The 22,609-nt window shown below is 42.0% G+C and overlaps 1 protein-coding gene across 12 annotated transcripts in view; it reads left to right on the top strand.

Moving 5' to 3' along the window:
* The window catches only part of LOC135540224 (forkhead box protein P1-B-like), a 246,857-nt gene extending 224,614 nt beyond the window's left edge, over nt 1-22,243 (top strand). For 10 of the 12 annotated variants that reach the window (XM_064966719.1, XM_064966721.1, XM_064966716.1 and 7 more), the window contains 7 exons: nt 9,779-9,989; nt 10,143-10,219; nt 10,926-11,027; nt 13,230-13,351; nt 14,135-14,204; nt 14,425-14,591; nt 17,657-22,243. In XM_064966719.1, the coding sequence (XP_064822791.1) occupies nt 9,779-9,989; nt 10,143-10,219; nt 10,926-11,027; nt 13,230-13,351; nt 14,135-14,204; nt 14,425-14,591; nt 17,657-17,795 (888 nt within the window). In that variant the 3' untranslated portion in view covers nt 17,796-22,243. Of the gene's footprint in view, nt 1-9,778; nt 9,990-10,142; nt 10,220-10,925; nt 11,028-13,229; nt 13,352-14,134; nt 14,205-14,424; nt 14,592-14,783; nt 15,255-17,656 lie in introns of those variants that run through there. The other 2 variants (XM_064966720.1, XM_064966724.1) reach the window with 2 other exon arrangements.
* The last annotated feature ends 366 nt before the right edge of the window (nt 22,244-22,609 follow it).

The raw sequence follows: 22,609 nt of genomic DNA, 5'->3' as shown, positions 1-22,609 counted from the left end.
CCCTCTTCACCACACTGTCTGTGTGGGTGGACCATTTCAGTTTGTCCGTGATGTGTACGCCGAGGAACTTAAAACTTTCTACCTTCTCCACTACTGTCCCGTCGATGTGGATAGGGGGGTGCTCCCTCTGCTGTTTCCTGAAGTCCACGATAATCTCCTTTGTTTTGTTGGCATTGAGTGTGAGGTTATTTTTCTGACACCAAACACCGAGGGCCCTCACCTCCTCCCTGTAGACCGTCTCGTTGTTGTTCGTAATCAAGCCTATCACTGTAGTGTCGTCTGCAAACTTGATGATTGAGTTGGAGGCGTGCATGGCCATGCAGTCATGGGTGAACAGGGAGTATAGGAGAGGGCTGAGAACGCACCCTTGTGGGGCCCCAATGTTGAGGATCAGCGGGGTGGAGATGTTGTTTCCACCCTCACCACCTGGGGGCGGCCCGTCAGGAAGTCCAGGGCTCAGTTGCACCTCAACCCAATTGAGATGGTTTGGGAGGAGTTGGACCGCAGAGTGAAGGAAAAGCAGCCAACATGTGCTCAGCATATGTGGGAACTCCTTCAAGACTGTTGGAAAAACATTGAGAGAATGCCAAGAATGTGCAAAGCTGTCTTCAAGGCAAAGGGTGGCTACTTTGAAGAATCTCAATTATAAAATATATTTGGATTTGTTTAACACTTTTTTTGGTTACTACATGATTTCATGTGTGTTATTTCTTAGTTTCTATGTCTTCACAGTTATTTTACAATGTAGAAAATAGTACAAATAAAGAAAAACTCTTGAATGAGTAGATGTGTCCAAACTTTTGACTGGTACTGTATATGTATTTATATATCTTTTTTTAAATATAGACATTTCTTTTAATTGAAAAATCCCCTCAACATCTTGTTGTGAACATAGTATTTTGTTGATTCCACCAAATAAGCTTCAGAAAGACAATGTCTCTCATGTTAACAGCAATTCTGATGGCTGTTCAATGTCTTATTTTGCCACATTCATGGGACCATAACACCATCCCTACTCTATATGTCATCATACCATTATGTGACTTACTGTTCAATCCTTATCTTATAGGCTGTACCACTTAACATACAGCTTACATATAGCTGCTATTTTGTCCTGTTTTAGAAAGAACCCCATTACCATAGTTCAGTCATTGTGACAGTTCATTCATAGTGCCTCAAGCATGAGGGCCAATACACTGTGGGGCTGAACACAGCGGCACACAAACATACACACACACATAGGTCCTCTCCTCTGATGAGTTCCTTCCAAATCCCAATCATTTATTTCCAGTCAGTCTCTGTACGGCGCTCTACGTAAGCAGGCAGGCGGGCGGGCGGGCAGGCTGGCGGGCAGGTAGGCAGGCAGGCAGGCAACATAAAGCTCCTGGAGATGTAGAGTTACAATAGGTTGTCTGTTGCAGCTTTGCCTCTGTGACACACACGGATTGTGTAGATTAGGCTTCGAGAACGAGGGCTTGACACAGGGACATTTGTATATGAAACGTGGCTAGGGCAGCAGATAGCATCTTGACTTCTCTACTTCTCCTCTCCCCTGTATCAGGGCTCTGTGTTAAAGCTCAGGGGGGACACTGCTTTTTTTTGACACCCTTTTTTCTCCAGTGGCAGTACGGTGCATGCTGGTAGCTGCAATGATATGCTATGATAAATGTGTCTAGCCATGGCGTGGCTCGGTGGCTGCATCATTGGGGCAATCCCACAGGTCAAGGCCTGAGTCTCAGCTGGAGCTCTCAGTTAGACTATAACTGGAGATGCCCGCTGAGTTAGATCAGGCTTCATACTATAGACTGAGTTAGACCAGGCTTTACACTATAGACTGGGTTACACCAGGCTTTAGAATATAGACTGAGTTAGACTAGGCTTTACACTATAGACTGGGTTACACCAGGCTTTAGAATATAGACTGAGTTAGACTAGGCTTTAGACTGTTCAGGGAGCGGGTGTTGATGGGAGAAAAAGCTTACAACAGAAATTAACGCCTCATTTCTTCACCCTAACAATTAAAGTAAAGCATAAGTTTTTATTTATTCGCACCAAAGTCAACAAGTGACAGACAAAACAGTACAGGTAGAAAAACAGATAAAAACAAATATAATATAAATATAAAAACAATATACAGTTGAAGTCAGAAGTTTACATACACTTAGGTTGGAGTCATTAAAACTTGTTTTTCAACCACTCCACAAATGTCTTGTTAACAATCTATAGTTTTGGCAAGTCAGTTAGGACATCTACGTTGTGCATAGTACAAGTAATTTTTCCAACATTTGTTTACAGACAGATTATTTCACTTATAATTCACTGTGTCACAATTCCAGTGGGTCAGAATTTTACATACACTAAGTTGACTGTGCCTTCAAACAGCTTGGAAACTTCCCGAAAATGATGTCATGGCTTTAGAAGCTTCTGATAGGCTAATTGATATAATTTGAGTCAATTAGCGGTGTACCTATGGATGTATTTCAAGGCCTAGCTTCAAACTCAGAACCTCTTTGCTTGACATCATGGGAAAATCAAAAGAAATCAGCCAAGACCTCTGAAAAAATTTGTAGACCTCCACAAGTCTGGTTCATCCTGGGAGCAATTTCCAAACGCCTGAAGGTACCACGTCCAGATGTACAAACAATAGTACGCAAGTATAAACACCATGGGACCACGCAGCCGTCATACCGCTCAGGAAAGAGACACGTTCTGTTTCCTAGAGATGAACTCTCTATGGTGCAAAAAGTGCAAATCAATCCCAGAACAACAGCAAATGACCTTGTGAAGATGCTGGAGGAAACAGGTGCAAAAGTATCTATATCCACAGTAAAACAAGTCCTATTTTGACATATCTTGAAAGGCCGCTCAGCAAGGAAGACGCCACTGCTCCAAAACCACCATAAAAAGCCAGACTACGGTTTGCATCTGCACATGGGGACAAAGATCGTACTTTTTGGAGAAATGTCCACTGGCCTGATGAAACAAAAATAGAACTGTTTGGCCATAATGACCATCGTTATGTTTGGAGGAAAAATGGGGAGGCTTGCAGGCCAAAGAACACCACCCCAACCGTGAAGCACAGGGGTGGCAGCATCATGTTGTGGGGGTGCATTGCTGCAGGAGGGACTGGTGCACTTCACAAAATAGATGGCATCATGAAGTAGGAAAATTATGTGGATATATTGAAGCAACATCTCAAGACATCAGTCAGGAAGTTAAAGCTTGGTCGCAAATGGGTCTTCCAAATGGACAATGACCCCAAGCATACTTCCAAAGTTGTGGCAAAATGGCTTAAGGACAACAAAGTCAAGGTATTGGAGTGGCTATCACAAAGTCCTGACCTCAATACCATAGAAAATGTGTGGGCAGAACTGAAAAAGCATGTGCGAGCAAGGAGGCCTACAAACCTGACTCAGTTACACCAGCTCTGTCAGGAGGAATGGGCCAAAATTCACCCAATTTATTGTGGGAAGCTTGTGAAAGGCTACCCGAAAAGTTTGACCCAAATTAAACAATTTAAAGGCAATGCTAACAAATACTAATTGAGTGTATGTAAACTTCTGACCCACTGGGAATGTGATGAAAGAAATAAAAGTTTAAATCATTCTCTACTATTATTCTGACATTTCACATTCCTAAAACAAAGTGGTGATCCTAACTGAACTAAGACAGGGAATTTTTACTAGGATTAAATGTCAGGAATTGTGAAAAACTGAGTTTAAATGTATTTGGCTAAGGTGTATGTAAACTTCCGACTTCAACTGTACAATATAAGTACAAAAAAAGTTTGTTCAATCAGTTCAACAGAGCATACTAATTATAAATGTACATATATTAAGTATATGTCACGGACTTCATCGTGGAAATGCCCTGGACCAAGGTGCAGCGTCGTAAGCGTACATTTTCCTTTATTTATGTAAATGTCACCAACACAACAAGAAACAAAGAAATGTGAGGCTTACTAGGGCTATCGTGCCACTAACAAAGACAACTACCCACAAACTACAAAGGAAAAAAGGCTGCCTAAGTATGATTCCCAATCAGAGACAACGATAGACGGCTGTCCCTGATTGAGAACCATAACTGGCCAAAACATAGAAACAGAAAACATAGAAATAAAGAAACTAGAATGTCCCCCCTAGTCACACCCTGGCCTACCCAAAATAGAGAATAAAAGCCTCTCTATGGCCAGGGCGTGACAGTATACAAGAAAATACATTTTTAAATATATGTGTGTGTGCGTGTGTGTATGAAAGTTAGGCTACATGGAGGAAACTACTGGGTAGTTTGGTTCTTCAGGCTGACCTCTAGTCTATGCTTTAAGTTATTGAGGGATGATGATGTTTTGACAATGTGAAGATAGGAATTCTAGAGTATGGAACATCTGTATCAGCCAGAAAATTGACTATGTGAGGTGTTGCAGTGGGGAGAGTGAAGGTTATCGTTGTGTCTTGTGTTGTATGCATGGGTCTGGGAATTAACCTGGAAGAATCCATTGAAAGGTTTAGGTAGATTTTGGCTTGGGCGGTATACACTATACTGGGGTATTTGGAAAAAGCCACAGGATGGTTTTTCAATACTGTCAATACCGTTAACTTTTTCTTGGATGTTTAAAAAAAAAGGTTAATATTTTAGCTACTTTTTAAGTAAATACCTGCAGTCAACTTGTGCAATAGGTTGCTTTCTTCATTTCATCTGTCAAATGAATATGTACTTTACAGTAGTTCCCAGTCATGTGTTTGTAAGTCGCTCTGGATAAGAGCGTCTGCTAAATGACTTAAATGTAAATGTATGTGTCACATGGTGTTTGTTTACAAGCACACAGCGACCAGAGACCAGAGCCTTGTGAGTCACTCACTGTCATGCAGCATGTGCCAGGTGAACTAATTACAGTATGGAATTCACAACTAAATGTCTGCCAGCTAGATATCTTATAACTATTAAGTTAACTGGTAAAAATATGCTAAATGTTCTGCAGTTGTGCATTTGGTTTGCTAAATTAGTAGCTAGCTAGCTATTTACTTGTATAGTTTAGGTCAGAAACTGTACAAAATGTTCGCAATGCGCTCATTAGCATTTTGTTAGCATTTCTATGACGATTCCTTAATACGTGTTAACATTCGGGGCTTTGAATATTAGTACTGCTGTCAATATATTAAATACCTGCAGTCAACTTGTGCGCTAAGTAATAGATAAAGCAGATCACGTTCATTATTTTGCCCATTAGATATATTTTCATTATATAACTTTTTTATTATGAAGCTTACTGGGACTAGTTTCCCAAAACAGCGGTTTGAGCCAGTCACGGGTGTTTGTTTACAAAGAAGCACAAAGTGCAAAATGGGAGCTTTGTGAGGTGAGTCACTCTTGCAGCGCAACTTAAATGAGGTGATCAGGTTACACTTGTATGAAATCCACTACTAATGTTTGCCAACTATATATCTTATAACTATTAAGTGAACTATCTAAGATGTGCCTAATAAATTCTCTCCAGCCGGGTTTTGCTAACTTGCAAGATCAAGCTTCTTAGTAACAGCAGCAGAGACAATCCCCTCATAATATTTGTTTTGTGTGTGTGCTGAAAACTGCGTTTTGAGATACTTGCATAACTTTATGAGCTGGGTTGTCTGTCTTAAATGCATGCGCTCGTTAGCATTTACCTAGCTTCCGCTATGAGAATTCCTTAGTACTTGTTAGCATTTTGTTAGCATTCTGGTAAGTTATGTTTTTGGGTTTTTTTTTACATTTGAAAAAAAAATAGCAACCCTTGTGTGCAATACCGGTAATACCATGTAATCTGGATACCTCCCAACCCTAGGTAGGCTGTCTGGGAGGTATGTGTATTTGTAGATGAAGGTGCATAAATATATTAATGTTGTGGATAGACAATATATTGAGTCTCTTAAACAGAGGGGCAGATGGAGCCAAGGAGTTAGAGGAGGTGCACATTTCTTCTGTATGATGAGTAACTTGTGTAGGTAGGAAGCATATGTACTGGCCCAGACATTATTGCAGTAAATGAGATATGGGTAAATTAGGCTGTAGTATAGTGTTAGGAAGCAAACCCGATGAACCAAACCACTAATCTTTCTGATGATAGCAACGGACTTCACCACTTTGCAGCAGTCCATTTCATTCGCACTAATTGAGATTCTGGATATATATATATTTTTTTTTTACAAAAGTTGAATTTTTTTTTTACATTTTAAGATTTTGTTTCATCTGGAACCATTTAGAAAACTTGGCCATGTCTGAGTTGGCTTCATTGATTAGTGAATCGAAATTCTTGTGTGATAAAATTAAGTTGTTGTCATCAGCAAAAATAATGGGAATCGTGGATCTTAGAAACAATACCATTTTCCATTGATTAATTAGGAGCACATACACTATATGTACAAAATTATGTGGAGACCGTTTCAAATTAGTGGAGTTGGCTATTTCAGCCACACCCGTTGCTGACAGGTATATAAACTCAAGCACACAGCCATGCAGTAGAATGGCCATACTGAAGAGCTCAGTGACTTTCAATGTGGCACCGTCATAGGATGCCACCTTTCCAACAAGTCAGTTCGTCAAATTCCTGCCCTGTTTGAGCTGCTGTAAGTGCTGTTATTGTGAAGTGGAAATGTCTCGGAGCAACAACGGCTCAGCCACGAATGGTAGGCCACACAAGCTCACAGAACGGGACCAAGTGCTGAAGCATAACAATTTTCTGTCCCTGGCTGCAATTCTCACTGCCTAGTTCCAAACTGCCTCTGGAAGCAATGTCTGCCCAATATATGTTCTTCGGGAGCTTCATGAAATGGGTTTCCATGGCCAAGCAGCCTCACACAAGCCTAAGATCACCATGCGCAATGCCAAGCGTCGGCTGGTGTGGTGTAAAGCTCGCCGCCATTGGAGTCTGGAGCAGTGGAAACGCGTTCTCTGGAGTGATGAATCATGCTTCACCATCTGTCAGTCCGACAGACAAATCTGGGTTTGGCAGATGCCAGGAGAACACTACTTGCCCAAATGCATAGTGCCAACTGTAGAGTTTGGTGGAGGAGGAATAATGGCCTGGGGCTGTTTTTCATGGATTGGGCAAAGACCCCTTAGTTCCAGTGAAGGGAAATCGTAATGCTACAGCATACATTGACATTCTAGACAATTCTGTGCAAGCCGGGCCTATTCGCCAAACATCAGTGCCCGACCTCACGAAAGACTCTTGTGGCTGAATGGAGGCTAGTCCCCGAATGCAGGCTAGATGTTCCATCATCTAGTGGAAAGCCTTTCCAGAAGAGTGGAGGCTGTTATAGCAGCAAAGGGGGGATCAACTCCATATTAATGCCCATGATTTTGGAATGAGATGTCCGACGAGCAGGTGTCCACAAACTCTTGATCATGTAGTGTATCTACAGCACACGTCATACAGTACACTCTCCTACATAAATGGTCTAATTAACAGTTAGCCTAGATTAAATACACAGCAAGCATATACTGTACATACACAGTGTCAACTGAATAGGATTGTGTTTATTCCTTTGAGCTTGATTGGAGAGAAAAATTCAAGACAGAATGCAGCGCATAAACTGTGTGTGTGTGTGCGTGTTTTGTGTGTGCGATGCATATGTGTTAGTAGTTGTCATTGTGTGGTTGTGGGATTGTGTGTCTGTAGTTGGTGTCACTAAGCATTCTTGTCAGAAATCTGACCTTTTCACAGTACATAATTAAAATTAAGAAGGGAATTTTTGTTTATTTTTTCTTTAGCAGCTTGGCGAATCAAAGCCAGTATAATTAGATCACCCATTACCATTTAATTAATTTCTGTGTGAAGTCTCATTTTGTCTCTGCACTGGAGTGAACCCAAATTGTGAGGGAAACAAAGGCCAGGCTATTACCAGGCTGTCTGGCCTATTGTTGAGGGCCACTCACTGTTTATGGCTGGGGAATATGGATGAAACATGAAACAAAGACTGCTAGTCAACAGGAAAATCAGTCAGACGCCCAGCCTATTGATAGTATTGTGTCAGAAAACAATAAACCCACGTGTGATTTATTTGGGTCTTGATTTAGAATAACACACTTGTACAGTAGTGAATTTACAGTAGTGAATCTACAGTATACAGTTATGTGTTAATGGACATTTTTTCAGGGGTTGATCAAGTCTGAAATTTAAAAGTGGAAATTACATACTTCTGAGGCTTTTTTAAATACACTAGAATTTTTACATTCCCTGCATTGCAGGAAAATTATCCTATAACAGGGTGATCAAATTCAGATCCTTCATGTATTTGTGAAGAACTCTGTCAAAAGGCATATTTGTTAATTGTAAATTAACATTAAATGCATACATATCTCTATTGATGCAGAAAAAACAGACACAATTCCTTTGTTTTAGCAAGTGAAATGCAAATGAATACAAATACAAAAAATGCATTTAATTGAAAAAAATCACACTAGCCGTAACCTGGTTAAGTCAATGCCATGTCAATGATGAATTAAGCAGTGGTGCCAGCCATGCAGCTAGCCCCAGATTTCTTTATTATATACTTGTCTATCATATGGGGCCATCTCAATGGTAATGACTGCTAATAGGGTTGTGGTAATTGGGTGGCCATGTAGGCTCCATGTGATGGGGGTGAGATGTTAAACACTGTCTGTTCACTTTCACCTTCAAGCCTCCCGCCTTCCTTGCATCTCCAGTCACCCACAACCATTATCAGCAAAAATTTGACATCTGATACCTCCAAAGCAATTGACAGCTTCGACTTTTCATTAATTTGTTAGCAAAGTCCGCAAATGATTGTCAAAGAGGTGACGCCTCCTGCCCACTCTCTCTCTGTTTTTTCCTCCCCTCTTTCCTCGCAGACTGAAGTGGTGTTTAATTTGGAAACTGGCCTCCTTCGGGCAAATTAGCAATTATAACAATTTTGTGGGAATATGTATATGTGTCATTAGTATTCTTGCAAATTAATAACTGGAGCAAAGGGTCAGGCTAGAATTTTCCACTTGACTGCTGCTCCACTGTGGAGGCAGTGTTTGGAAGCAGCCACATCTGCTGGAAGCCATGGTATACCTTTGGAGCACTTGGCTTAATTAGTTTACCTTGTAGACATTATTACTAATATATCTCCCCACTCCCTTTTCACACCCCACCCCTCGAAAAAACAGCAAACCCTCTCTCTCCCCTTCTACAAAATATTCCGGAGCCATTTTGCGCCAGCCAGCGTAGCCCTGATGATGGGGTCATTTAGATACAGCATTTAATCATCACATCACCTCCATAAGCATCTCCTAATTAGAGTCCTTACAATACAATTTCAGCTTGTAATTAGCCCAGATTGTCTGCTTCCTCTACGTGGCTTATTAGTGGTTGCTCAGCGGGAGGTGAGAATCTCACTGTCATTTGTCAGGGCTGTTAGTGCCGCCCATCTCCCCTCACCCTTGCCAGTCGCCCATCCCCGGGGAGGGAGGGGGTTGGTTGAAGTGTGTGGGTGTGATCTGCCAGCAGATCAAACAAAGGGAGGCAAACAGAGAGCAGGAAGCTGAGCCGTTAGGGAAGGAGGAGAGGAGAGAGATCCATGAGGAGGAGGTGAAAGAAGTGAAGGATGGAGAAGGAGGTGGAGAGAGAATGAACAGGACTTTTAGCAAACGTTCACGGATCATCCTCAGGGTGGCCCATAATTAAAGCTGTGATCAGCCTAGCCAATGAGGCGTCTTGAGACACTGGATAATTAACAAGCTCTTGTCTGTCTGTCTGTCTGTCTGTCTGTTGTGTTTTGTTTACTCTCTCTCCCAGCTCAACCTGGTGTCCAGTGTCACCCTGTCCAAGACAGCCCCCCATGAGGCCTCACCCCCCCTGAGCCTGCCCCAGACCCCCACCACCCCCACGGCCCCCCTGACGCCCCTGTCCCAGGCCCACTCCGTCATCACCCCCAACAGCATCCACCACAGTGTGGGCCCCATGCGCCGACGTTACTCTGATAAGTACAACATGCCAATCTCCCCAGGTACTGGACCCATATAGCCCCCCCCACACACACACACACACATACAATTTCAATTCTATTAGACTGCAAATGGAAATGTTGTGTCTATAATAGCTACTAACTATGGCTTTTGTCTATGTCCGTCTGTATGTTGTGGTTGCTACCCTTGTACAGATATTGTCCAGAACAAAGAGTTCTACATGAATGCTGAAGTCAGACCTCCCTTCACGTATGCCTCGTTAATACGCCAGGTAAGGATCCTCTGCTCGGCTGGCTCCGATCTGCTCTGGGCTGGTAACTTGTAATGCATTTAATCTGTCACTTAAAGGAATAGGGCCTTTAATCCGCTTCAGTGGCTTCCGTCGTTAACAGGGCACGCAGCAGATAAATATTCAGCCAAGACACAAACTGCTTCTTTTTTCTCTATGCCTCCTTGTTAAATTTCAAATACAATTTAGACGTGCAGCAGAAGATTAACCATCTGCAAATGAGTGGAAGAATGCGCTCGGGACAGCCATATATAACAATTACTTTTGATTAAGCATTACAGTGAATGTGATTATGAAATTCATTTCACACAACAGTAGGGATGAACCTGAACCTGTTCTAAGATGGCCAGTCAATTATCGGCCGGCTCGCAGTAATCTGTGATCTCAGGAATTAATCTGAGCCTGGCGTAATTGCTGGCCTGTAATCTGCCTGAGAAATGTTTTCGCTTCCCTCCATTTACACTGCCAAAAGAAATATATTCAAATTGCGAAATTTGAATGGGAACCAGACAGTGTTCCATAAACAAAGCAAGAGGGTACAGAGCGTGCACAAAATCACACAGACAGACCATGTTGTCTGTGTTCTTTCAGGAGAGCACAGACAACCTGCATGCCACTTGTGAATAATGTTTGTTTTTCAGAGGGAACAAAATGTTAAATGTTGTTTCTGTCTCTTGGTCTTTTCCAGGGTATCCTTGAATCCCCGGAGAAGCAGCTAACACTAAATGAAATTTACAACTGGTTCACACGAATGTTTGCATATTTCAGGCGCAATGCCGCAACATGGAAGGTAAAATCAGTCTTCACCTTAGACTAATATAAAGGGCAGGGATTGTTGTGTTTATCTTGTGGAATTATACCGAATAAAAATATAAATGCATTGTGCAACTATTTCAAATATTTTACTGAGTTACAGTTCGTATAAGGAAATCAATATTCACAAAACAAAGCAATGTTATGCTGTTTTTCTTTTCTTGAAGCAAACAGAAACAAATGTCAGCCATCTAAGAGCTAAAGGGCCTGTGTCTGTATAATGTCATTCTGTGGACATTTACAATGCATAAGCTATCTTGTTTTTTGTACACAGAACAAAAATATAAATGCAAGATGCAACAATTTCAAAGATTTTACTGACTTAATCTAAAGAAATCAGTCAATTGAAATAAATAAATTAGGGCCTAATCTATGGATTTCACATGACTGGGCAGGGCTGCAACAGGTCATGGGGGGGCATAGGCCCACCCACTTGGCAGGCAGGCCCACCTACTGTGGAGCCAGGCCCAGCCAATCAATGAGTTTGTCCCCATACCCCCCAGACGATCCCAAAGGTGAAGAAGCCGGGTGTGGAGGTTCTGGGCTGGCTTGGTTGCACGTGGTCTGCAGTTGTGAGGCCGGTTGGACGTACTGCCTAATTCTCTCAAATGACGTTGGGGGCAGTATATGAGAAAAATTTACTGGAAACAGCTCTAGTGCACACTCCTGCAGTCAGCATGCCAATTGCATGCTCCCTTAAAACTTGAGACGTCTGTGGCATTGTGTTTTGCGACAAAACTGCACATTTTATAGTGGCCTTTTATTGACCCCAGCACAAGGTACATTTGTGTAATGATAATGCTGTTTAATCAGCTTCTTGATATGCCACACCTGTCAGGTAGATGGATTATTTTGGCAAAGAAGAAATACTCACTAACAGGGATATAAACAAACATTGAGAGAAATAAGCTTTTTGAGCATATGGAAAGTTTCAGGGATTCTTTTATTTCAGCTCATGAAACATGGGACCAACAATTTACATGTTGTCTTTATATTTTTGTTCAGTGTAAATGATAGTGAAATATATCAAGTTTAAATGCAATGAATGAGCCTGTATCCAATTCATAACCTTGCCACATGTATTATATCTAAATAGAGCCACTCCTAACACAAACACTGTCCGTTGCCTTGCAGACAAATTATGAGGGAAAACGTTCATTCTTGTAAAAAATCCCCAGCTAATATTTGGAGATGTTTTTGGTGGTGGGTGGCATCAGTTTAACACACCAATGTACTGCCAGGGACTCCTGGCCGAGACACTCCCGCAGAATTTAAACTGAGAACACCTTATTTCTTTTCCACTGGGCCACACACACACAGGCAGAGAAAAAGAGATGGCAGACAAAAAGGAGGAGGAGAGAAGGAGTAAGAGAAAAGAGAGTGATGAAGCATTGAAGGCTACCCTCATACGGCAGGGAGGGCCTGTAGTGTAGCGTATCCACAGTGCAGCTGTGAGTGAGACCCCCTAGCCCCTCTCCACGGCTCACTGTCCTCCCTCAGCTCTCTAACTGCCTGTTTCCCCTGCCGCTGACAGCCCGACCATAGGGGCACATTTGAGTTATAAACAAAAATCCTACACTGTGACACACTCCTGCATATTGGCGTGCACACACACACACAAACACACTAAGGTACTCAGATGACAAGGGGCCAATACATTTACAGAGTTCTAATCTCATGTGTCAGTGATTGGTTAATTTAAAAAAGGTAACCTTCATACTCAATGGTCTCATGAAAAAGCTTATAATGTAAGCCAACAGCTAAAGCTTTTGGAAATGTGTCTTCTTCCTTATTGTTAAATTGTAGGTAAAGTCATAACTGAAACTAACAAGCCTAACAGACTGGTTTATTTGATCAAGGTCTTTGTTCAGTCTGGGTTTTTGTTATCAAGGTCTTGGTGACTCTTCTCAAATGGCTCATAATAACTTAAGGCTCTGTGAATGATATCTTTAAAGGATGTTGATGAAATGAAACTGTATTGCCATAGTAACTGGAAAATATTTCCACAATGTTTGAAACTTTACTGCCGATAGATCACTGATACTTGAAAAAATGTATAAGGTTCTATCATGTATGTGCCTGTCTAAATGTTTCTTCTCTGAAATGAAATGTTAATGATTAGATGTTTTCATGTGTTGATAGAATTTTTCTCTCCCTTCTTTTTTTAAACCAACTGCAGAATGCAGTCCGGCATAATCTTAGTCTTCACAAATGTTTTGTGCGAGTAGAAAACGTTAAAGGGGCTGTATGGACAGTGGATGAACTAGAGTTCCAAAAGAGAAGGCCACAAAAGATCACTGGGTAGGTCTGCTATCTCTGGCCGACTCTCGTGTCTGGCTGGTTGTGGATCTATGGGAAGAGGCTGCTCCATCTCATTGTCTGTGTGCCACGATGCCCCCCAAAGTCCCTGCTTGCTTTGGTGTGCAGCATCCCCCATGCTTTCAGTACTCTGCCCCTGGTGTCGCATCATCACCCACATTGGCTTGTACTTGTTTTCATTTTCATTTTGATCCTTACCCTTTCCTCCCTTGTCCCTCTGTCTGTCCCTGTGTCTATCTGTCTGTCTGTCCTCTGTGCTGTTGTGTTGTGGTCACTGCATATGCATCTGGCTGCCCTGCTGCTTGTCTCCCACCCAGGGTACCATCCGCACCAACCTTTCCCAGCATAAGTGCTTTGTGAGAGTAGAGGACGAGTTTGGGTCCTTTTGGACTGTTGATGATGAGGAGTTTAAATGCGGCCGCCATGTACAGCGAGGCCGGCCTCAGAAATACACAGCTGATGAGAACTTTGATGAGCTCCTAGTACAGTAAGAACGTCTGCCTGGCCCACCCCGCCTCTTGATCCCAAGCTCCTCCCCCCACTACCTGCATGCTCTGCCTCTGTGTTCCCATCATGCCGCTGTGTTTAGCTCTTCATTTTTACATCATGCTTTTACAAAAACTGCTTCCATCAACTTGTCTTGTCTTCCTTACAATGAAAACAATTCATTTAAATGAGTCAGTGCGTTTTCATTGTGTGATAAAATTACCAGCATTTTATTAAATGAACTACGAGCATTTTCTAAACTAAAGTTGTTGTCTGCAGAAGTCCAGCCTTAGTGAAGAACATCCAGACCAGCTTGGGCTATGGTCCGGCTCTCTCTGCAGCCTTCCAGGTAAATATGAATACTGTCTCAGTATCAAGCTCTATTTACCTTGTACCCTTTCACTTTGAGGGGAAAGAAAGGCAGGAAATAATAAACTTAACACTGTCTCCACCTCCGACTCCTGGTCACTCTTACTTGTTTTGGATGTAGTGCTGGTGGGATGGAGAGAAGCTGAAATGTGCTGACAGTTCTCTTCCGTTTCACTGTTTTAACTGTGCATGCTTTTCAGGCTTCAATGGCAGAAAACAATATACCTCTATACACTACTGCTTCCATTGGAAGTCCTACCCTCAACTCGCTGGCGAATGCCATCCGAGAGGAGATGATTGGAGCGATGGACCATGGAAACAGCAACGGCAGTGACAGCAGCCCAGGACGGTCTCCCTTGCCAGCGATGTGAGTGGCTCCTTACTTTCTATTTACAGTATCTGTTTAAGACTGAAGGGAAGGAAAGAGTTTCAGCTGGTCACTGATTCAAAAAGATCCCAAACAGAATGGATTTGATCAAACATTATTTACATTTATTTTTTATTACCCCCTTTTTCTCCCCAATTTCGATCTTGTCTCATCGTTGCAACTCCCCAACAGGCTCGGGAGGCGAAGGTTGAGTCATGTGTCCTCCGAAACATGACCCATCAAACCATGCTTCTTAACACCCGCCCTCTTAACCCGGAAGCCAGCCGCACCAATGTGTCTGATGAAACACAGTTCAACTGACGACTGGGGTCAGCCTGCAGGCAACCGGCTCGCCACAAGGAGACGCTAGAGCGCGATGAGCTTAGTAAAACCTCCTTGGTCAAACCCTTGCCTTCCTATGGGACTCCCAATCACGGCTGGTTGTGATACAGCTCGGGATTAAACCTGGGTCTTTAGTGACACCTCTAGTACTGCGATACAGTACCTTAGACCGCTGTGCCACTCGGGATGCCCCAACACATTTTTTTATCTAGCATTTTAATATCACCAAAAAAGGCTTAAAATTGGATGTTACATGTAAATAACATATTTAAGGAACATGAAACAATGCTAAATAAAATGGATGACATTGGAGCGGTTGAATGAAAGGTCAGAACCGTGACTATGGCTGTAGCCTTCCCTGAAAAATGAAACTCCAAAGCCAGGCAGGCTGGGAAGAAAAGACTGGAGCCCTCTTGTTATTTCAACACAAAGTTTATAACTCACCTTTATTACGGTTTAAAAATTGTCCTAATGTCGGTTGAGTCCCGCCATAAACACCCCTCCAATTAAAAAAAAAAATATTTACAAAATGCCAGAACACAAAGTGAAAGAGCTGTTGTCTCCTCTACACTGAAACATGAGTTAGAACACATTCAAAACCCTCTCGGTCGTCAAAAGAAAAACAACAAAAAAATCATAATTAGTCTAGAAGAAATAGTCCAAGGTTCCCATGTAGGAAAACTGTGGTCTGCCTGGAAACCGCAGTTGCCTATTCACTTGTTGTAAAGCACTGTCTTCTATGTTCTAAGCCTAAAATAACATGGGGCAGGCAGCATAATTTCCAGATGTGGGGCAGACCACCAATGTGCAGCTCTGCTAGATTTAGGGATGGCCCTGTGAAATATCTCAGCTAGAGGGAAATTGTGCCTGAAAACAAAAAAGGTGCGGTAATGAGCTTGTGGCGAAATGGAGGAAAGTGCCATCCCTAATCACTGTGAACATAGCTTTGGGCATCGCTTTGGAACAGGAAAGGCAGAGACAGGATGGGTGTGCTGGCCCAAAGGCTGCCTCATCTCTCTCCCTCTCTTTATCTTGAGGCTGATAAAACCCATATACTGAGCTATTTTCACAATGACTGTATGTGGATAAGCTTTATATAAGAACAAAATGCATCAGAGCGTAAAACTTCAGTGCATTCGTGCAAAGCACCATTTCTTCTATCTTCTATGAAGCAGCGCACCTTCAAACAAAAGTTCAGGTTTACTTGCTAGCACCTCTATTGCTCTAAAGCCAGCTCCCTCTCTCCTCTCCATTCTCCAAGAGACACACCTCAAACCAAACCTAGCTCATAGACCCAACGTCTCACAGGTCTTCACCTGGCTTACAGACAACTACTGGCTATGGAGTGGTCCAGGCCTTACATGTGTTTACCAGCTGTCTCGCTCAAAGCCCTGCATGGTGTTAGACAGAGTTAGACTACAGAGAAGAAACCAGGGCTTCTCTCTTTTACAGGCTGACTATAATCAGGTATCCAGACCCAGCCAGCTAATTAGCAGAGTGTGGAGTCAGCATGCAGTTCAATAGCGTAATAATAACAATTTCATGTTTGCCCTGCAGCCAGGGATTGAGACCTGAGGCGATGTGACTTGTGAAGTTACTTTGATCTGAAACCAATAGAAAAGCTAACTTTACTTTTTCCCCTGTTTTATAATCACACCTACAATAAATGTGTCAGCTCATTAGCATAGAAATGTCTCCATCAAAATATTTGCATATCACATAAGACATTTGTGCGTAAATAAATGAGATGAGTCTGGGGGGACAGAGAACATGCTTGTCCCTGGTCGCTGTTCAAAATGGGCTCAGCGTCTCCTACTGACGGCGTACAGCACGGGGTTGGCACTACAGGTTAGAATGGGAAATATCCTGCAGCTTCTCATAATGTTTTCATTTTTTCCCTCCTCTCTGCACTAGTCGGGCCTCCTTCCCGTGCGCTTTATTCCTGCGGTGTTTCTGTAATGAGAAATTTGGCAGATCTCGTAGAGCCCCCTTTGCCCAGGCAGTGGGCTGGGTTCATGTTTTGCCTTGTTTACAACTGACAGCGTTATTATTCTCTTAAGGGCTCTCTTTCTTATCACAGTGTTGTGTTGAGCTCGCCTTTCTGCTCTGCTCTCGCTCCTTCCTGCCAGCGCTTTTCTTCCATTATTGACACTTGGTGAAAATATGCATTAATTTTGGAGTTTAAAGCATGTATAGCGGTGTCTGGTCGCTGTGTTTGCTTGAAGTTGATTAATGATAGAAGCCGGCTCGGGGTCGTCCTCTGGAGACCCGCCTCGCAGGTTGTGCATGTTAACGAGTAGGAAGAGGAACACACAGCGCTTGCTGTCACTGATCTACCACCACCAGGAAGCTGACAACAGCCCACTCTCTCCCTCCGCAGAGTCCATTCTCCTCTCTCCCCGTCGCACATTGTTAATCTTCCTCATTTATCAGTTCTAAGTGAATACCCTGTTGTCGGCTGCTATGAAAATAAAGCCTGCAGGTTTCCTGGGATTGGAATACCTTAAAAGAAGGTGAAGTTATCAACACCAGCCAAGAGAGGCCCATCTCAGAGATTCATTCGAGCCACGCGTTTGTTTTTGTTCCTCCTTTCTCTTTTAAATCTGAATCAATACATGTCTGTGATTCTCTTATGAGGAGGGAATGAAAGGTTCAACAAGGGATTAACCAACTAAAGATAAACTGGAACATCCCCTGTCTGTTTATGTTCTGTTTCCATGCAGGCATCACATTAAAGAGGAACCGCTGGACCCGGAGGACCACGAAGGGCCCCTCTCCCTGGTGACGACGGCCAACCACAGTCCAGATTTCGATCACCACAGAGATTACGATGACGACCAGGGTCACGATGACATGCTGTAAGGTCGGGCCCCCAGGGGCCCCTCCCAGAGGCAGAACTAACCTTAGTCATCTGTGAGACGCCACAACGTCACAGATAATACAGATACAAGACTGCAGTCTCAGTCCTCTGATGACAGCTATCAAATGTTTCCAATTGACTTTTAGTGCCATTAAATACATAGTGAAAAACACAAGAAAGAGAATACGTCCCACTTGGGAGTATTTTTGATTTATATCTACTTTTTGGTTTAAGTGAATGAAAATAAGAAAAAAGTAATTTCTACTCTACATGCGTTGGATGGACATGTTTGGTACTGGGGATGACTTCTTGGTCAGCATGCTGGCTTCAAATCCAGGATGGACTTGGACTTGCACTGTGCAGCCAGTATGAACTTGGACCTGCACTGTGCAGCCAGTATGGATTGCATACAGCCCACTCAACCACACTGAGCATGGACTGCAGAGGGGTTCTCTCTCTCACACACACACAAACACACACACATGCCCATAAACTCAAGAGATATTGAATGACGTTTAATTTACGCTCTGTGTGTGTGTGTGTGTGTGTGTGTGTGTGTGTGTGTGTGTGTGTGTGTGTGTGGGGGGGGGGGGGTAGATTTTGTTCATGGTCACTGCCTTCAAAATGTCATTGGTTTGCTTCCATCTAGGGTGGGAGGGATGTTTTTTGGTGTGTTTTGAGGGTGAGGGGTTAAAAAGATGTATTTTCCATTGTTTGTTGTTGTTGCATTTGATTTCTGTAACTGATCAGACCTCATGCCCATGCTGTGGAGATTCTGTATGGTCAGCACTTAATGATGGATGTTTAGGATTTCCTTTCTTGTTGTTTCCTCTCTTTTTTTACATGAAGCAGAATGTCAAATACCATGTAGTATTTTTCTGTCATTTGTTCCACATGCTTCAGAATGCCACCCCTCTGACATGTAGTCCATCCTAATCGCATCCCCCCAAGCTCATCAAGTCCATCCTCATCGCATCCCCCCAAGCTCATCAAGTCCATCCTCATCGCATCCCCCCAAGCTCATCAAGTCCATCCACAATGCACTACTCGTAATGAAGGCTCTCTCCACGCATCGATGAAGTTTCATTTAAGATAGGAATGAATGACAGAGAAATCATGCAGGTTATGATTTATCCTCATTCAATTATATTTTAAAACAGCCCTTCAGGGCAGTGCGTTAGCTGCAACCAAATTTCTGATCATTCGCAAGCTCCCAGTTTAAAAAAGAAAATCAAATGTCAGGTGTGTATTACAAAGATAATATTTTAGACCAACTAATTGTGATTCCTGAACACAACTCTCATTGTAGTTCAAACATGTATAGTTTTCCACACTGTAATTTCAGTCATGGAAGGATTGTTTGGCCTTGCTTGAAGATATCAAAGTAATTTTTTTTTTACCGTATGCATGACCAGTTGGCTCTCAAATTTGTTTGTGATTATTAATAATTACACACATCAGATGAAATATTCATGTTCTTAATTTAGGGATAATCCCAAAAACTGGCAATAAGACCTGATCATTGCTTCATTCCAGTACTGGCAGACATGTTATGCCCCCAGAAACCCACACACCACAAGGTAACTGATGATCTGGGTACTGTTTGGGGTCAACATCAGCAGAACCCAATGACTAAGTCAGAGTAGTGATGTAGACCCTGCAATAGGGTGGATGGGATTGATGCTGGGGCTGTGAGGCTGAATAGAAATGGGCTTGATCCTACTGTAGTGTTGGTTTATGATATGAAACAGGCTCATACAAAGACTCACAAACATTACTTTTTAAAGACTGCAACCAACCACTTTGCATTTTTTATTTATTATTATTTCTTTTTTTATTTGTAACTTTTGTTTTTAGTTGTTGATGTTTCTAAAATATTGTTCTGTGACTACCAAAGATAAACTACAAAGTAAAAACAATGTTCTCTGTTTCATGCAATAGCAGATAAGGCCAAATATCCTCCATTCTCTCTCATTGGCTGTGAAAGGATCGAAAGATGGAGTATAGTCTCAACTGTGTCAATCCAATTGCACATTGATTAGAGAGAACGCTTCTGAAGCTGTCTGACTGTCATTAGCTTTAAAGCCAAAGGAGTCTCTTGTTGAGTGCAGTAGCTGCAGGACTTTGCAGTGACCACAACTGAAAGGGAGATGCAGAGAGTCAGACAAACATTATGACCAAATTAGGGGAACATATTCTTTGGGCCAACGAGAGGAAAAGGCATCACTCTGTCTATCCGCAGCAGATTGCTGTGCAACCTAGGGGGGTGAAAGGAGATTATGGTCATAATGAGGATGGCAATGATTTCGCAGTAGACAGGAGAGCTTTGTAGAGAACAATGTGAAAAGGATTCTATACTTCAACTGGACCACCCAATGATTAAATATTTTGTTTTATTTTTTATTCTTTATGAATTTGTATCCTTTCCAATGATTGTATGCCACTTTTGAGTGAGTCCTGCTATCTTGACGGGATTCTACTGTTCTTTGTTATCATTGGTAATGCTTTATGATTGTGTTTAGTTTCTGTCAACCTATTACTTTTTATATTAAAAAACACTCCTGTCAACTAATAAGCTGGGTACAGGGTACTTTATGGCAGTTATTTGAACATTCCACCATGCATTTACTATTACACATGAAAAGGGCAGTCTGTGGTTTTCAGAAAATGTATTTAATATCCATTATCATGCAGCTGTGGGATGGGTCAGTAACAGCCGGACTGGGATCGTGAGAACAACTTGAGCTCATCCAAATCTAGTCTTTTGCTGGTTTGCTTGGTATTGTAAAGGGGGAGATTTGAACATTCTCAGTATGTGTAGCTTGACTTTACTAAAGATAACAGCCTGCGAAAACTGTATGCATACCTCAGTTCCAACCTATAGGGAATAACTCAATGAAAAGTGGAAAAAAAACTTTCACCCAGTTGTACTTTGTTCTGTCTTGCATGTGTAGTCTAAAACTGGAGAGAGATGTTTTTGTAAAAACACCCCAAAAAAGTATATGAATATAAAATCAGACCTTGTTTATCTTGAGGATCTCACAATCCAAACCTTCGGCCTTTTTTCATTAAGAAATCACCCAGCTTTATTTGATCCCATTTTCCATAGTAGGGTGTACGTACATGTCAGTATAGCCTTGTCTTTTTCTTGTCATTTTCTTTCCTTGTGTCTTTCAAAGATCAAAAATGCATTTGTGTTACTCTTTTTGCTTTATCACAACGGCTTTGTATGAACTATAAAATAGCTATGAAAACTACTGTATGTATTGGAATAGCAAGCTGTGCTGCAAATGTATTTTACTTAGTAATCCTTGCTTAAAAAGTCATACATGCAGACATCTGTGTGAGATGGGCGGGGCAGGGTGGGGGATTATCCCAGATTTTGGATTTTAAACTGTAAAATAGAAAACAGACTTTTCTCTGTTATCATTGACCTAAGGATTTTGTACAGATTGTTTTCTTCCTTGTGTTAAGCTGTTTTTGATACTTCCTTTTGATGGTCTAACCACTGCCTTCTGTGGCTATAAACATTAGTGCTCGGAGAAATGGCAGACAGGTATATTTCCTCTACAAGACGGAGATATCTTACATGACTAATTCCAGGGTCACAGAGATGAAAAATAATGGTTAAGTGGTCAGTAATAATTTAAGGGTGTATCAATCTAATGATATTTTATATGAAACAAATAGGGAAAAGAAGAAAAATATGCAGTGCCAAGATGTAAAGAATATTTGTTAAATGCTTTGTTTTTCCCCCAGAGGAATCCATTCATTCCTACATATATTATCAAAGATGTGTCATCATCATGTTCAGTACATCCTCATTAGGTGAAATACATATCGCTTTTTAGTTGGCCTCTAAATATCTATATCTCAACTGTTTGGAAATGTTTATTTTTTGATCAGTAAAAATCAAGCACAGCAGGTAGCCGACTTAAGTGGAGCACAAAGGTTAAAGGCTAAAAGTCGGATGTGAATCGGACTCTGTACTCATCCTTGATATATGTTGATTGTAAAACAAGAAATATCAGTAACCTTATGACTTTGCTGTGCTCTGTGTAGGTGGCATTAGATTTCCCCTCAAGACACTTGCAGCCATGCTAATGTACCACGGTTCCATCAATCATGACCACCCCACTGTCATTCACCACTGTGTTGTACCATCACCCTCTTAACCCATGCTTCTGGGGGGGGGGGGATGGAGAGAGGAAGGAGGGTACAGGAGAGCAGCTGTCACAGTGCTTTAATGCAGCAGCTAAGTTCGTTTTCTGTTGAAGCTGTCCTCTGTAGTTTTCTGTTTATTAACTAAAGATCCTGCTCATCACCTCCATCATCAGTCTGTATTCTCCTCATCATTCCTGGTCTGTCTGATGCAGACTATTTTGTTGTACAGTCAGTCTCAGTAACTGACGTAAGCTTTCTAAAAATGCAATAAAATGCTGGTTGTTCATGTTTGTTATCTGAAGTCCTTTCTTACTTGGTTTAAATGGCAGGGATCTGTATACAAAAAGCACTGAAATGATAGTTGCTTTGTCCGTGTGTACCAACGCAGGACGCAGAAAGGATAAAAGGCAACTTGATAATTCATTTATTGACAGAGTCATGTTATCTTATGTTATCTTGCCATAGCAAGTGGGTACTTTATACTCCAAAAATCTCCTCACAGCGATTCCACCTATACACTGATATTGTAATTTTTTAAGTGCACAGATACAGGCCTGTTTGTCATCTTCTGCGGGACTTATGAGTCTGTGATGGTGACCATCATCATTTCAGCCTCAACATTAAATTATCTTGTGATTAAAAAGAGCAATTT

The sequence above is a fragment of the Oncorhynchus masou genome, chromosome 5 (assembly GCF_036934945.1).
Source record: "Oncorhynchus masou masou isolate Uvic2021 chromosome 5, UVic_Omas_1.1, whole genome shotgun sequence".
NCBI lineage: Eukaryota > Metazoa > Chordata > Actinopteri > Salmoniformes > Salmonidae > Oncorhynchus > Oncorhynchus masou.
Note: the sequence above shows the minus strand (reverse complement) of the source record. Positions and strands in the feature narration are given on the sequence as shown.